This window comes from Purpureocillium lilacinum (assembly GCF_023168085.1).
Source record: "Purpureocillium lilacinum CBS 284.36 DNA, scaffold_4, whole genome shotgun sequence".
In the NCBI taxonomy this organism is placed as follows: domain Eukaryota; kingdom Fungi; phylum Ascomycota; class Sordariomycetes; order Hypocreales; family Ophiocordycipitaceae; genus Purpureocillium; species Purpureocillium lilacinum.
Genome location: NW_027072114.1, coordinates 2448987 through 2459809, shown reverse-complemented (window position 1 = coordinate 2459809; position 10823 = coordinate 2448987). Strand labels below are relative to the sequence as shown.

At 61.8% G+C, this 10823-nt stretch overlaps 2 protein-coding genes across 2 annotated transcripts; both read left to right on the top strand.

Annotated features, from left to right (window-relative positions):
* Positions 1–5535: 5535 nt before the first annotated feature.
* PLICBS_005926 (uncharacterized protein) lies at positions 5536–7255 on the top strand (the record flags this gene model as incomplete). The annotated part of the gene is made up of 2 exons (XM_018319658.2): positions 5536–6027; positions 6092–7255. The coding sequence occupies 2 exons, from the start codon at positions 5536–5538 to the stop codon at positions 7253–7255; spliced, it is 1656 nt and encodes a 551-aa protein (XP_018182132.1).
* A 1879-nt stretch (positions 7256–9134) lies between these two features.
* Positions 9135–10379, top strand: PLICBS_005925 (uncharacterized protein; the record flags this gene model as incomplete). Its single annotated transcript, XM_018319657.2, has 1 exon — positions 9135–10379. One exon carries the CDS (start codon positions 9135–9137, stop codon positions 10377–10379), a length of 1245 nt encoding a protein of 414 aa, XP_018182131.2.
* Between the last annotated feature and the right edge of the window lie 444 nt (positions 10380–10823).

Here is a 10823-nt window from a genome sequence, read left to right as displayed (position 1 = left end):
GGCATCGCTTCTGGTGGGAAAGGGCTGGACCGTCCCGCATCCGGAGCGTTGAGCCACACGTCACGCGGCCAAACGGGTCGTAGAATCATAGAAAAATTCGCCGACGAACTCTAGCCTGTGGCGGAGGGGCGCAGCTCCGTATGTAATCCGGCTGGCATCGTCGTCGACGTCAACGCTGGCGCTGGGTACTGGGAGATGCCTGATGCGCCGCGTGATCACGGTTCCAGAATCCAGACCCGCTGGGGCCGAAAATTCAAATCACGGGCGCCACCTTAGATCTCGGTTCAGGCACGCTTGGCGCCGCGCATCTGCTCCAGCCACAGTGGCAAAGGTGGCTCGGCACTTCGGGCTCTCTGCGTCCGACGTGCACTGCAAATCCACCAGTGATTTGGTCGGACAGCTCAGGGTCTGGCCGAGACACCACGCGCGTGACCTGCAAGTCTTCGATCTCTAAGCAAAGGAACAACGGACACAGCAGGAGACTGGTGGGTTGACTCAACTGCTTGCCCAGCTGGCACATGCTCGAACCAGGGTGGTGATGCTCCAGCTAAAAATGTTCGGAAGCATAGCAGCGGACGCGCACGAGCCAAGCCGCTTCCCGGCATGGATGCAGGTGCACAATGCAACCCCCCCCAAAGGTGTTACTGTAAGGAACCAGGCCGGGCGAGTCTCCCCGGCTGTCAAGGCGCTCGCATCGCAGGACTGCACGGTCCCAGGGGGGCGGCAAGGGCCTGGACGCGACCAACAGCCTGGAACCGGTCTGCCAGTTGTTGGCGGCAGACGGCCCCTCCTCCTCGTAGTACGGCTGTCAAACTGCCCGCCTCGAACGTTGGAGGAGGCAATGCTACGTAGCCAGACGTGCAAGTTGCTTGCTCTTCGACGTGTGTGTGGACGGGACGCGGCTCGTACATGCACTCGGCTGACTGACCCGCGGTCAGCGAGGGTCACTTTCGGCCCGGTAGGGTGCATGTGGAATCCCGCAGTCATCTCGGCGGCGCGGCAGCCTCACCGGGCAGGATGCCGCTTCCATGCCATATCCGGCATCAACAAGGCGTTTGGAGGCGTTTTGATCTCGGCGGTTTACTAGACCAGCTGAGCAGAATGCAGTTGCGAAGCCGTGTTCGCTTGGCTTGCAAGCTCAGCAGAACTGACGAGGTGTAGCGAAACAACAGCTGTGGTGGCGTTGGAGGAATAGTAAGAATCGCGTGACGGAATGATCGTGCCACTGGAATGCGGCGGTGAGCTGCCAAAATCGAAGCTGTTAGGTGAGCCTGGCGATGTGTATGCGCACGTTTTGCGTGTTCTTGGCGTGTGACATGGACAGAGATGCATGTTGGCATGTAGCAAACTTTAGAGACACGACCAGTGCCCAACACGGTTTCTGTCATCAGCATGGGCAGATAGGTCTGCTGACCTCCACATTGCCGTTGAAAATGGATATTCGTGAGCGCACTTGTTGCTTGCTTGCACAGCAACGGAGCGAGATACTCCATCGTGAAGTTGTGGCGTATTGAAGGTTGGCCGTGTATCACTAGATCACTCGACATTCCACAGTGGACGAGCATCGGCCAACGCCAAGACATGCTTCGACAGAGCACAACAGCGATCCACGGCGGGCCGGCAACGCGACTTCAGCGCAAAATGTAAGTTTCTGGGGATGCGGGTTGGGTTTCAGAGGTGCCACATGGGCACGATCCACTCGAGAGCATTTTCTGCGGACCATCCTGCTGCCCCTTGGCCAAGACGGTCATCACGGGCGCGTCAACGGCTGTGCGTCAAATCTCTATGCTGGCCGTTGACTTGCTGAAGCCAAGCGCCCATGCGGCACGCCAGCGTTGAATAGCGGCGAGGGAGCGTCTGTTGCATGAGCGTTTAGACGCATCCGGGCCGAAGAGCATCACGCAAGACGCGCGACGCAATCCTTCAGCCGCGGGCCGGGAAACATGCCATGGCCAAGTCGCGATGACAACGTTTCCCCCGCCCGCCGAGCGAAGGGAGAAGCGCCGAGTCGATTCTCACCAGGCATTGGCTTGCGCGGCTGTCCTGGGGTTGTGGACGCATCCGGCGCCGGCGTCGTCCCATGGCCCATGGGGCACTTACACGATGGGCCGTCGTGCATCGAGCGAGTGCATGCGCCCTCGCCTTAGCAGCCCTCGCTAGCAGCATCAGATCTGGCACACGCCCCTCCTCCCCCCGGATAAAATTTCTCGTCGTCCGTCTGGCGCATGTTTGCTCTCGGCCAAATCCACCTGCCATGAGGCACACCAGCCCACCCCCGGCGACGCCACACGCAACCCCGTGGGCAGCCGAGGTGGACGGTGGGTGCAGAAAGGAGTCGCAGGCTCGAAACAAGGCTGGACGGTGTCTGCAGACGACGCGGGTTACCACCCTCACCCTCATCGCGACCCTCACCCTCGAGCTGGGCCGAGAGGGGGAGGGGCGCGCCAGATGTCGCTGGATGGGGAGACCCCTGGAGCGCAGTTTTTCGCATGACGATTCTCCTCGCTCGCGAAGATCTTCGTCGGTGGCGGAGGGGCATGTGCATGGATGGGCGCGCTCGGCTGTTGACTGCTTCGTGGGCGGAAGACGGCATGGCAGAACGGCATCAACGGTCAGGCGCCAGCAGAGTTTGCCAACGGCTGCCCTGTCCTGGCAGGCAATGTTGGTGCATTGAGCCTATTCACACGGCTTACTGGGAGAGTTCGACGACGAGGCAGCAAACACGAGCCACACAGGAACGGCCGCCACACAAGCAGAGATGAGATCCTTCTTCACCCGCCCACATGGATGCCCACCCCGGCCCCCCGGAGGAGGCGTCGACTTCGGGACGCCACGCCAAGTCGCCGCCAGCTCGGTCAATTAGAGACGGGGTGCTGCTGCACACCCACAGCGGCGGGCTTGGGAGGTGGGAATAGCGTGTCGAGTACGACCGAAAATTGGCCTTTTGGGGGCAGGCCGAGACCCGTAGTTCTTCAGGCTGCTGGGCCTCTGACACCGGGGCAAGCCATGCTCTCTGCCCTTGGGTGCCACGACCGGGGTGGGTGGCTGTCGGTCCGGGGCAGGGGGAGGCGCCGAAGGAATTGTTTTTTTTCTCTCTCTTTCTGCAGCGGATGGCGACGATGCAGGCTACTCTGGTGGAGCGGCCCGGCGACGGCACGACATGCAAGTCATCAATCCCTGAAAAATGACTGATTGCTGGCCGCCCCGGTGGTCGAGGCGGCGCTACCTGGGCATCTGGGAACGCCTCGACAGTGGAATGCGAGGAATCATGTCTCTAGGTTCAACGTTACTGTAGCAGTCGTAGCTGTACTGGAGGATCGCGCGTCGAGATGGCGCACGCAGAGTGTGATCGGGAGCATGGTCTTCTGGGCTTTCAGTGGTCACAGCGTACGGGTGCAGTGGTGGTCAGCCAAGGACGGGGGGAGTCGATCGCGACGGGTGGCGTTCGGCCACGCTGCTGAGCCCGCGGGCTGTCTGCGTCTGGCGCCCTCGTGACCAGGCCGGCATTGGCTTGGCTCTGCCGCAAGTGGGCAGATGAGCCGGCAGACGACGACCGAATGGCCATGGTGGCAGCGACAAGGTGTGCGCAGAATAGAGTACTGTGTAACGGACAGAGCCCAAGGTAGCTGGAGCGACAGCAGCACACTCGAGCAGGCATCGAGGAGCAGCAAGCGCGATCGACACCATGAGGCGATCGTGGGCCGTTGCCTGCGTGCCCAGGCAAAAGGCACCTGGTGAGTGAGTCGAGGTTCAACGAGGACAAGAAACCGCCCAGAAAGGAAGCGAAAAAAGCTTCGCGGCACGTCGCCCCAGGCGAGCATCGGGCCAGGGGGCCCCACCCCTGCGCGCCCCGGCATCGTGACCAACGAGATCCAGCACAGGGAGATTGAGTCCAGGGGAGGTGCAGCGTGAGGACGGAACGGAGGGTGGGCGGGGCGGGTCAGCGAGTGGTTTGGGGGAGGGAAGGGATGGAAAGGCCCCCAAAGCCAAAAGCCTCCAGCTGCTTTTGCCCCAACCAGCGCGCGCAGGGACCTGGGTTTGGCTTGCCACGGGTCTGCCACGGTCTGCCGCGGCCTGTCACGGCAGTCAGGGCAGCGCAGCGGGCAGGCGGCGGCCTGTGAGCCAGTTGCCACGAACCGCTCGTCATAAAGCTGCCGGTCGCACTTGAGAAGGCTCTGACGTGACGCTCCCAATCTCCTGATGCTGCTCTCTCTTGGCCTACGTGCTGCTCGCGCGACCCGTCGTCTCCTGTGCTTCTCGGGCTGCCCACGGGGAAGCCAAGAGTGGCACCGCCCGCCGCGCAGCGTGATTGTCCGTTGCGCGCGTCCCCCGGACTGGATTGGCCTGGCCTGGCCTGGCCTGGATGTCGGCGCGCCGAAACGAACAACCTTGCTTTCCTCGGCCCTGGGGGACGACTGCGACTCGACGGACGGGTCGACGAGGGGAGTCGAGGGAGCGCTCGCGTGTCCCAAACGAGCCAACGGCCGGCGCTTCTCGGCGCTTCTCTGGCAGCGGGGCCCACCGTGGTTCGGCGTTACTTCGTAGCCCAGCAGCGCCCCCAGGCCCCGTCCCTGGAGGTGGCCCGCTGTTCTCCACGCGGGTTCCCCGGACCACCAGGCCCAACAGGCGGGCAGCAGAGGCCCAGCAGAGGCCCGGCGGACGCCCAGCGGCCGGGCAGCATGTGCAGGTGCAGCCTGAGCGTGGAGTGCGGGCGGCGCGCGGGCGGGCTCCGCTATTGCCTGAGGCGAGGCGGCCCAGCCCTGGAGGTTCAGTCAGTACCCGGCGCTGGCACCGCTGCCCCTCCGGGTCTCCAGGCCCAGCCAAGCTCCGTGCTAAAGAAAGTTACCCGCTCTGCCCTCCCCCATGATGATTCCGAGGCGAGTCGCGCGCGCCGAGTCGCCGCTCCAGACCGCGCAGGCGACCCCGTGAATCGTGGCTTTCCCTGGGGTCCGCCTCCGGGGGATGGCACCACCCATGCCTTGGCCGTACGTACGTACGGCGCGGCAGCTCTCGCGCGGGCTTGCGCACACCCCCCTCCCCCCTCCCAGATGCCGAACGCCCCCCCAACTCGTGAGAGTGAGACGTCCTGGCAAGCAAGCTATGGCCTCGATTCAGTTCACGACACACGCGCCGCCGGCCTGGCTCACTCGCATATGCCACGCCCATCACCGCTCAAGGCACACGTTCCCGGATGGAACTCTAGGTGCAGGGCCCACGCCCATGCCCAAGCTCACGCCCACACGTCCCCCATTTGCTCTGTTCGCTCCTTCCTCGTCGTCAATAATAAAAAGGATGGCTCGTTCCCTCCTCGCCTCGTTCGTGCCCTTTCCCCTTCCCCTGCATCGTCCGTCCATCTTCGACTTGTCTCACGGCGACTCACGCACCCCCCCTACCCCCCAAGCAAGACAATAGAGAGTCTGTGTCTCTCGCGTCGTGGGGCAGTTTCTTTCTTTCTCCTGAGGAGCCACCCCTTTTATCAAGGCAACACCTCCCAGCAGCAACAAGGCACGCGGCAGCAACAGCCTTTCATCAACAATGGCCGACACGCTTGAGAAGCCGACCGAGGAGCGCCGGCCCTCGGCCATCCTCCACACCGCGCAGGATGTCGAGCACATCGAGGCCCCCGTCACCTGGAAGGCCTACCTGCTCTGCGCCTTCGCCTCCTTCGGTGGTATCTTCTTCGGTTACGACTCCGGTTACATCAACGGTGTCCTCGGCTCCCAGATCTTCATCGATGCCGTCATGGGCGAGGGCCACAAGGCCGTCTCCGAGAGCAAGACCTCCCTGATCGTCTCCATTCTGTCCTGCGGTACCTTCTTCGGTGCGCTCATTGCTGGCGATGTCGCCGACTGGATTGGCCGCAAGTGGACTGTCATCATCGGCTGCTTCATCTACATGGTCGGTTGCATTGTCCAGATGGTCACCAGCCCCTCCAACGCCCTGGGCCCCATCGTCGGCGGTCGTCTCGTTGCCGGTCTCGGTGTCGGTTTCGAGTCCGCCATTGTCATTCTGTACATGTCTGAGATTGTAAGTCTTCTCATTTTGGGCGGCGCGAATGGAAACGGGGCAAGCGCGCTAACAAACAATACAGTGCCCTCGCAAGGTCCGTGGTGCCCTCGTTGCCGGATACCAGTTCTGCATCACCATCGGTATCATGCTTGCTTCGATCGTCGTCTACGCCACCAAGACTCGCACCGACACGGGCGCCTACCGCATTCCCATCGCCATTCAGTTCCCCTGGGCCCTGATCCTGGGTGGTGGTCTCCTTTTCCTCCCCGACTCGCCCCGTTACTTCGTCAAGAAGGGCCAAATCAACAAGGCCATCTCTGCCCTGTCCCGCGTCCGTGGCCAGCCCGAGAACTCCGAGTACGTCCAGAGCGAGATTGCCGAGATTATCGCCAACGAGGAGTACGAGCGTGCTCTCATTCCCAACACCACCTGGTTCGGCAGCTGGGCCAACTGCTTCAAGGGCGGGCTCTGGCAGTCCAAGTCTAACCTTCGCCGCACCATTCTTGGCACTTCGCTCCAGATGATGCAGCAGTGGACCGGTGTCAACTTCATCTTCTACTACTCGACTCCCTTCCTCCAGACCACTGGCGCCATCGAGAACACCTTCCTGATCTCGCTCATCTTCACCCTCGTCAACGTCTGCTCCACGCCCCTGTCCTTCTGGACCGTCGAGCGCTTCGGCCGCCGCACCATCCTCATCTATGGCGCCCTGGGCATGCTTATCTGCCAGTTCCTCGTCGCCATCATCGGTGTCACCATCGGCTTCAACAAGACGCACCCCGACCCTACCAACCCCATTGGTCGCAGCGCCGACAACATCAGCGCCGTCAACGCTCAGATTGCCTTCATCGCCATCTTCATCTTCTTCTTCGCCTCGACCTGGGGCCCTGGTGCCTGGATCGTCATTGGCGAGATCTTCCCCCTGCCTATCCGCTCCCGTGGTGTTGGTCTGTCCACCGCCTCCAACTGGCTGTGGAACACCATCATTGCTGTCATCACCCCCTACATGGTCGGTGAGGACAAGGGCAACATGAGGTCGTCCGTGTTCTTCGTCTGGGGCGGTCTCTGCACCTGCGCCTTTGTCTACGCCTACTTCCTCGTCCCCGAGACCAAGGGTCTGTCCCTGGAGCAGGTCGACAAGATGATGGAGGAGACGACCCCCCGCCAGTCGGCCAAGTGGAAGCCCACCACCACCTTCGCCTCCACCATTGGCGCTGGTGAGTACCTGGAGAAGGCCACTGTCTAAGGATGTTAATCGCTGCTTTCGCTACGCGCAACGGATGTGATGAGTGGAGACGTGCGCACGTTCATACCCCGGGGAAGGTGTTTGAGAGATACGAAAGACGCATTTAATGAGTTTCTCACATGAGACGTAAATTTGGCGGCTAAGACGCTTAAATACAACCTTTTATTAGTACCCTTCTAGCATCTTGCATCGTGTTGTGCTGAGCACGTGGTGAAGTCAATGACCATGCCCATGGGCGTCTAAGTGTTGCCAGCCGCGATTGGCTGGTCCAGGCACGGTTGTGCGGCGTGCCAGGTGCTTGGTGGGTTTCGCAGCATCCCCACCTGGCGGTGACGAGAGTTTCGGAGTATTGCGAGGCCCACGTTACTGAGTACAGGTCGCGTAGTTGGATAGTGGCTAGGTACTCCAGATGTGATTGAGAATTGACGAAATGATGATCGGAATACTCCGCGAACCACTGGCGCCTATGTTCTTTAATCCGAGCTGCCACACCGAAGTTTGTCGTCGTGCACGCGACGAAAACCCGCGCCTCGACTTCCACGTCCTTTGACACGGTGTGTCTGCTTCGCACCAGGTTTGCGACTGAATGCGCGTCGCCGGGTTGCACATGCAATGACGCGTCTGGAGCAGCGCCAACCGAGTTCTCGCTCGACAGGACTGTTCGTGAATGTGAATATTGACAGCCAGGGCACAGCGTTGCAAGGGTGGCACGCCCCCTTGGGCGCGAAGGATTGCAACAGCAGGTTACGACACTGACACTTGCTGACCGGGATCTCAGCAAACGGACCGACTAGTCTCCGTTTATTTACTGCATGTGCGCGGAAACGAAGATGCAAATGGCAGTCGACGTGCAGCTCTGCAGCGCTGTCCGCGAATTGCGACCCTGTGGTGTCGTGCGGCCCCCGTGCTGCTTAACACAGGAGATGTTTCTATCCCGACACCGACCCGTGCGTGAAGTACACGTACGGTGCAGGTACGGCAACGGCACAAGCCGCAACTTTGAAGAGCCTCCCCCAATTCTATTTCTCAACGTGCTTCATAAAAGCCAGCGCGCGCCATGGAAGCCTGAGCGAACGGGCACCAAATGCGATCCACGGGTGTCAATGTGGGTCGGCGGATCGCGTGCCTGGCGTTTGCTATGGTGTCAACGACTCTGGGCGCTGCGCTCCAGTCGGAGACGCCTTGGGGCAAGGCCAGACCGGGAGGCGGATAGAGCCGACGGCACGGAGACGGCGATGAATCATCACTCGGCGGCGGGCGCCCACACGCCTGCTGCAACTTTCCGGTGAGTTTCGCGCGCGTCGCCTGCACCCACGATAGAGCGCGCCAAGTCGCGAGCTTCGCTGAGGCAAAGAAGCGTCGCGCGTTGACGCCTCAGCTCGTGCATCGCCTTTGATGCACCGCCCTCCACGGGATGGGCTTCTCGTAACCTTGCAACCCGTGTGGATGGCGAGGGGCAATCGGCGCAGGGGACCCTGATTGACGGACTGCCGAAACGCTTAAAAACGGGCTTCTTCTGAACGAGTTCCGCATGCGCGGGAACCTGGCGCTGCCATTGGCTGGCCGGATGCGGCGCCCCTACAACTTTTTTCTGTGACCTGCATCACCACTTATCTTGTCCGAGCGGGCTCCGAGCTGGTCTCGACCATTGATAATCACAGCCCTTCTTCGCCCCTTCTCCTTCAACGTTCATACTTTTCGCAGCCGAAGACACCATACACCATGCGTATCGCTTGACGAACATGTGCCGAACTGCGAGGTGACTGACGGGCGACTGTGCTCTGCGCGCTTCCGAATTACACTCTACCACCCACCGAACCAGGTGCTGCCCCGCGCTGGATACCGTATCGCCTCCAGCAATCGCGGCCGAACCAACACCATGGCGACATCACTGGTTGGACAGCGGCCGGCACTGTCGCAGGTGCTTCCGCCCCTGATCCTCGGGACTGCCACCTTCAATACGCAGTATCATCCTGATCCAACGCGCATGCCCTATACCGACATTGTCCGCCGCGCTCTCGAGCACAACATCGCCGCGTTCGACACATCGCCCTACTATGGGCCCTCCGAGACACTCCTGGGCGATGCCCTGCGCACGCTGACGCCGCCGCCCCGGCGCGAAGAGTACTTTCTCATCACCAAGGCCGGCCGCATCGCCAGCAGCGAATTCGACTACTCCCCCGCATGGATCCGATACAGCGTGTGCCGTAGCCTGGAGCGCCTGGGCACGCCGTACCTCGACCTCGTTTACGCCCACGACGTCGAGTTTGTCTCGCCGCAGGACGTTCTCGCCGCGGTGCTGGAGCTGCGCAGCCTGCGAGATCAGGGCCTCGTGCGCTACGTCGGCATCAGCGGCTACCCCGTCGAGGTGCTCGCCTCCTTGGCCGAGATGGTGCTGGAGCAGACGGGCGAGCCTCTGGATGCGGTGCTCTCGTACAGCAACTTTTGCATCCAGAACGGCACCCTCGGCCGGCCCGACTACCTGGAGCGGTTCCGCGCTGCGGGTGTCGAGTGCGTACTCAATGCGAGCATGCTGAGCATGGGACTGCTGACGACGCGCGGCGTCGACAACGGCCCCCAGGCGAGCTGGCACCCGGCACCACCAGGGTTGCGCAGGGCTTGCAGCGACCTGGCCAAGCTGGCGACACAGCGCGGCGAGCACCTCGAGGAGGTTGCGATTCGATGGGCGCTGGAGAACTGGGCACGGATCGGTGCTCCCCTCGGCACAGTCGCTTACCCAGCAGGCATCCTGGCGGAGTTGGGTGTCGGCCGAGATGATGCGGCGCTTCTGCCCCCACGCATCGGCGTGAGCGTCATGGGCGTCGCCGCCGTTGAGGAGCTCGAGGAGACGTGGCAGCTGTGGAAGAGCGTTGTCGGGCTGGCAAGCCGAGGCGACGCGGCGGCCACGGCGGCGGCGGCAAGGAAGGACCAGATTGCGGCGATTGTACGAGACGAGATGTGGCCCGCGCTGGGTGACTGGAGGGACTTTGCATGGGGCAGTGGCGGCGAGAGCTTCGTCAACGAGAGGGACGTCAGCCTCAAGGGTGTGGTCCCGCGGGATGGCATCGCTGAGCGATGGGGACTCGTGGCACCCAAGAAGGTGCTCGACAGCGCAAAGATATGACATTCGCCTCGCAATCAACACGAGCATTATTCCCATTGAACTGGAGGGCGCAAATGCACATGGGCATGGACCAGGGGGGAACTGGCGTTGGCATTGAACCGTGGATCGTCGACCTGCGCCACGCAATGTGATTCAAAGTCGACTCCCAAGACTTGCCAATGCCTTCTGGGAGCATTTCTTCCAGATGCAATACCATCGGTCGCTACAACAAACAAGAAGCTGACGTGGTGGTGGTGCCGACACGCACCGTATCTCGCTTTGGAGTCTCGCCCCACAGCAATTGCAGCGCCACCCGCCTTGGGGCAAAGCCCAGTGTCGATCCATGTGCCCGGTGATGCGGCACCCAACACCCAGGCCGCATCTGGACGTCTGCCGCCATCTGATTGGTGATGAACCCGGGATCCTGATCGTATCTCGGCTTCAATATTTGTGGAGTGGCCTTCT